Genomic DNA, 1,863 nt, shown 5'->3' with positions numbered 1-1,863 from the left:
GCAGCCCTCCAGGAACAGACTGCTCCAGTGTGGATCCCCTGCAGGGTCACAAGTCCTGTCAGAAAACCTGCTACAACATGGGCTCCTCCCCGTATTGGTCCACAGGGAGCTTGCTCCAGTCAGTCCAGGCTTCCCACAGGGCCACAGCCTCCCTCAGGCATCCACCTGCTCACACGTGGGTTCCTCTATGGGCTGCAGGTGGAGATCTGCTCCACCATGGACCTCCGTGGGCTGCACAGGGACAGCCTGCCTCCCTGTGGCCTCCATCACAGGCTGCAGGAGAATCTCTGCTCTGGCACCTGGAGCACCTCCTCGCCCTCCTTCTTCACTGACCTTGGCGTTCACAGAGTTGTTCCATATTTTCAGTACTCTCTTCAGTTGCCATTGTTGTGTGCTAGATTGGGGTTTTTCCCCCCCCTTCTTAAATCTGCTACCACAATGGCACTACTACCATCACTGATGGCCTTGGCCAGCAGCAGGTCCGTCTTCAAGCCGGCTGGCCTTGGCTCTATCAGAGATGTAGGAAGCTTCTAGCAGCTTCTCACAGAAGCTACCCCTGCAGCCTCCCTGCTACCAAAACCTTGCCATGCAAACTCAATTCATTAGGCTGTTTGCATCAGGTAGTAACTTTGCTAGAAAAGCCTCCTCTCTCTCCACTTAATAAAAGAGTAAAGCATACTTATCACATCCATAAGCTCCTTTGCTGTGAAACACACAGCCAAGTAAGGTAGTACATTTAGAAATTTATCTTTCTCCAAGCTTCAGAAACCTAATCACCAAAACAGTCAGTTGAACATTACTAACAACTGTGAATTTCAATGGATCAAGTAGGAATCAGCAGAAGAAGTGAGCAGAAAGAACTGAAAGAAGAGTATTTAATAGAGACTTAATGAGAAAACACTTAATTGGTCTAGGAATCAAAGAATAGCTTATAGGCTATATTTTCTTAACAACTTTTTCATCCAGTTTAGCTTTTTCTTTTTTACTCCAAGAAACATCTAATGTCTTCATTTGAAAAATATATGAAGCCTTACCAATTCATAACTTTGTTAAAAATGGGTTTTGGCTAACCTATACTCCCCACTTGGTTATATTTGAGTTATAAGCACCCAAGTGTGTCAAAACAGTGCCATAAAAAAAAGCATGAGAGACTCAATGCACCGATAATCTTACAAAAAAATTATATACTTTAAATCTGAAATCATTAATCACTTGGATATGCTACTAAGTAGCATTCTACAATGCAACAGCAATCACAATTTTCTGTGGCATCAGTCTCAAAGGATATTTTTTTTTCCCAAATTTTTTTAATTATAGGACAGGGCCTGTGAAGTTCTATTAGAATATTTTTCCAAGCTGATGTATAATACAATGGTAAAAATGTGCCACTTCTCTAACCTTTAGAAGCCAACATATGAAGACCTCCTTGAAAGCACAGGTATCTCAACACAGGAGGGAGTTACCACTACCTTTTAAAAGGAATTTCAGACATCAGTTAACAGAGACTGGGGGGGGGCTGTGGCAAACCCACTCAAAATTCACACTAACTCCAAACGCACTACAAGGCAGCACAAGAAGCCACATACAGCAGACTTCCCTCCGCCCCTGTATTTTAACGAGTCTGACGAGCAGCATTTCAGGCTCAAGCTTCTAGGCACGCAGGAACAGCCTCGCAACGTAGCAAAACGCGCGGTGTCAGAGCCAGCAGGCCAACGAGGGCATGGAGGCAGCGGCTCCACCAGGCCGCTTCCCCCACCAGCTACGGCTTTCGCCTCGAAGCCCTGCGCCCGATTACCTCAGGGGGCCCCTGCCCGCCCCCGCTTTGCCGCACGGGTACGGCTACCCGTCCCGCTAGCTCAGCCC

General features: G+C 46.6%; 1 protein-coding gene across 1 annotated transcript in view; it reads right to left on the bottom strand.

Annotated features, from left to right (window-relative positions):
- LOC104621210 (transportin-1-like) overlaps positions 1-385 on the bottom strand; it is a gene marked incomplete at its 3' end in the record, with an annotated part of 50,213 nt that extends 49,828 nt beyond the window's left edge. The window contains exon 1 of the mRNA XM_010287637.1: positions 334-385. Coding sequence (XP_010285939.1) covers positions 334-385 — 52 coding nt within the window. The remainder of the gene's footprint in view (positions 1-333) is intronic.
- Positions 386-1,863: the final 1,478 nt, after the last annotated feature.

Source organism: Phaethon lepturus, unplaced genomic scaffold (genome assembly GCF_000687285.1).
Source record: "Phaethon lepturus isolate BGI_N335 unplaced genomic scaffold, ASM68728v1 scaffold7755, whole genome shotgun sequence".
NCBI lineage: Eukaryota > Metazoa > Chordata > Aves > Phaethontiformes > Phaethontidae > Phaethon > Phaethon lepturus.
The sequence above is the reverse complement of the archived record's forward strand: the minus strand, read 5'-3'. Positions and strand labels throughout refer to the sequence as shown.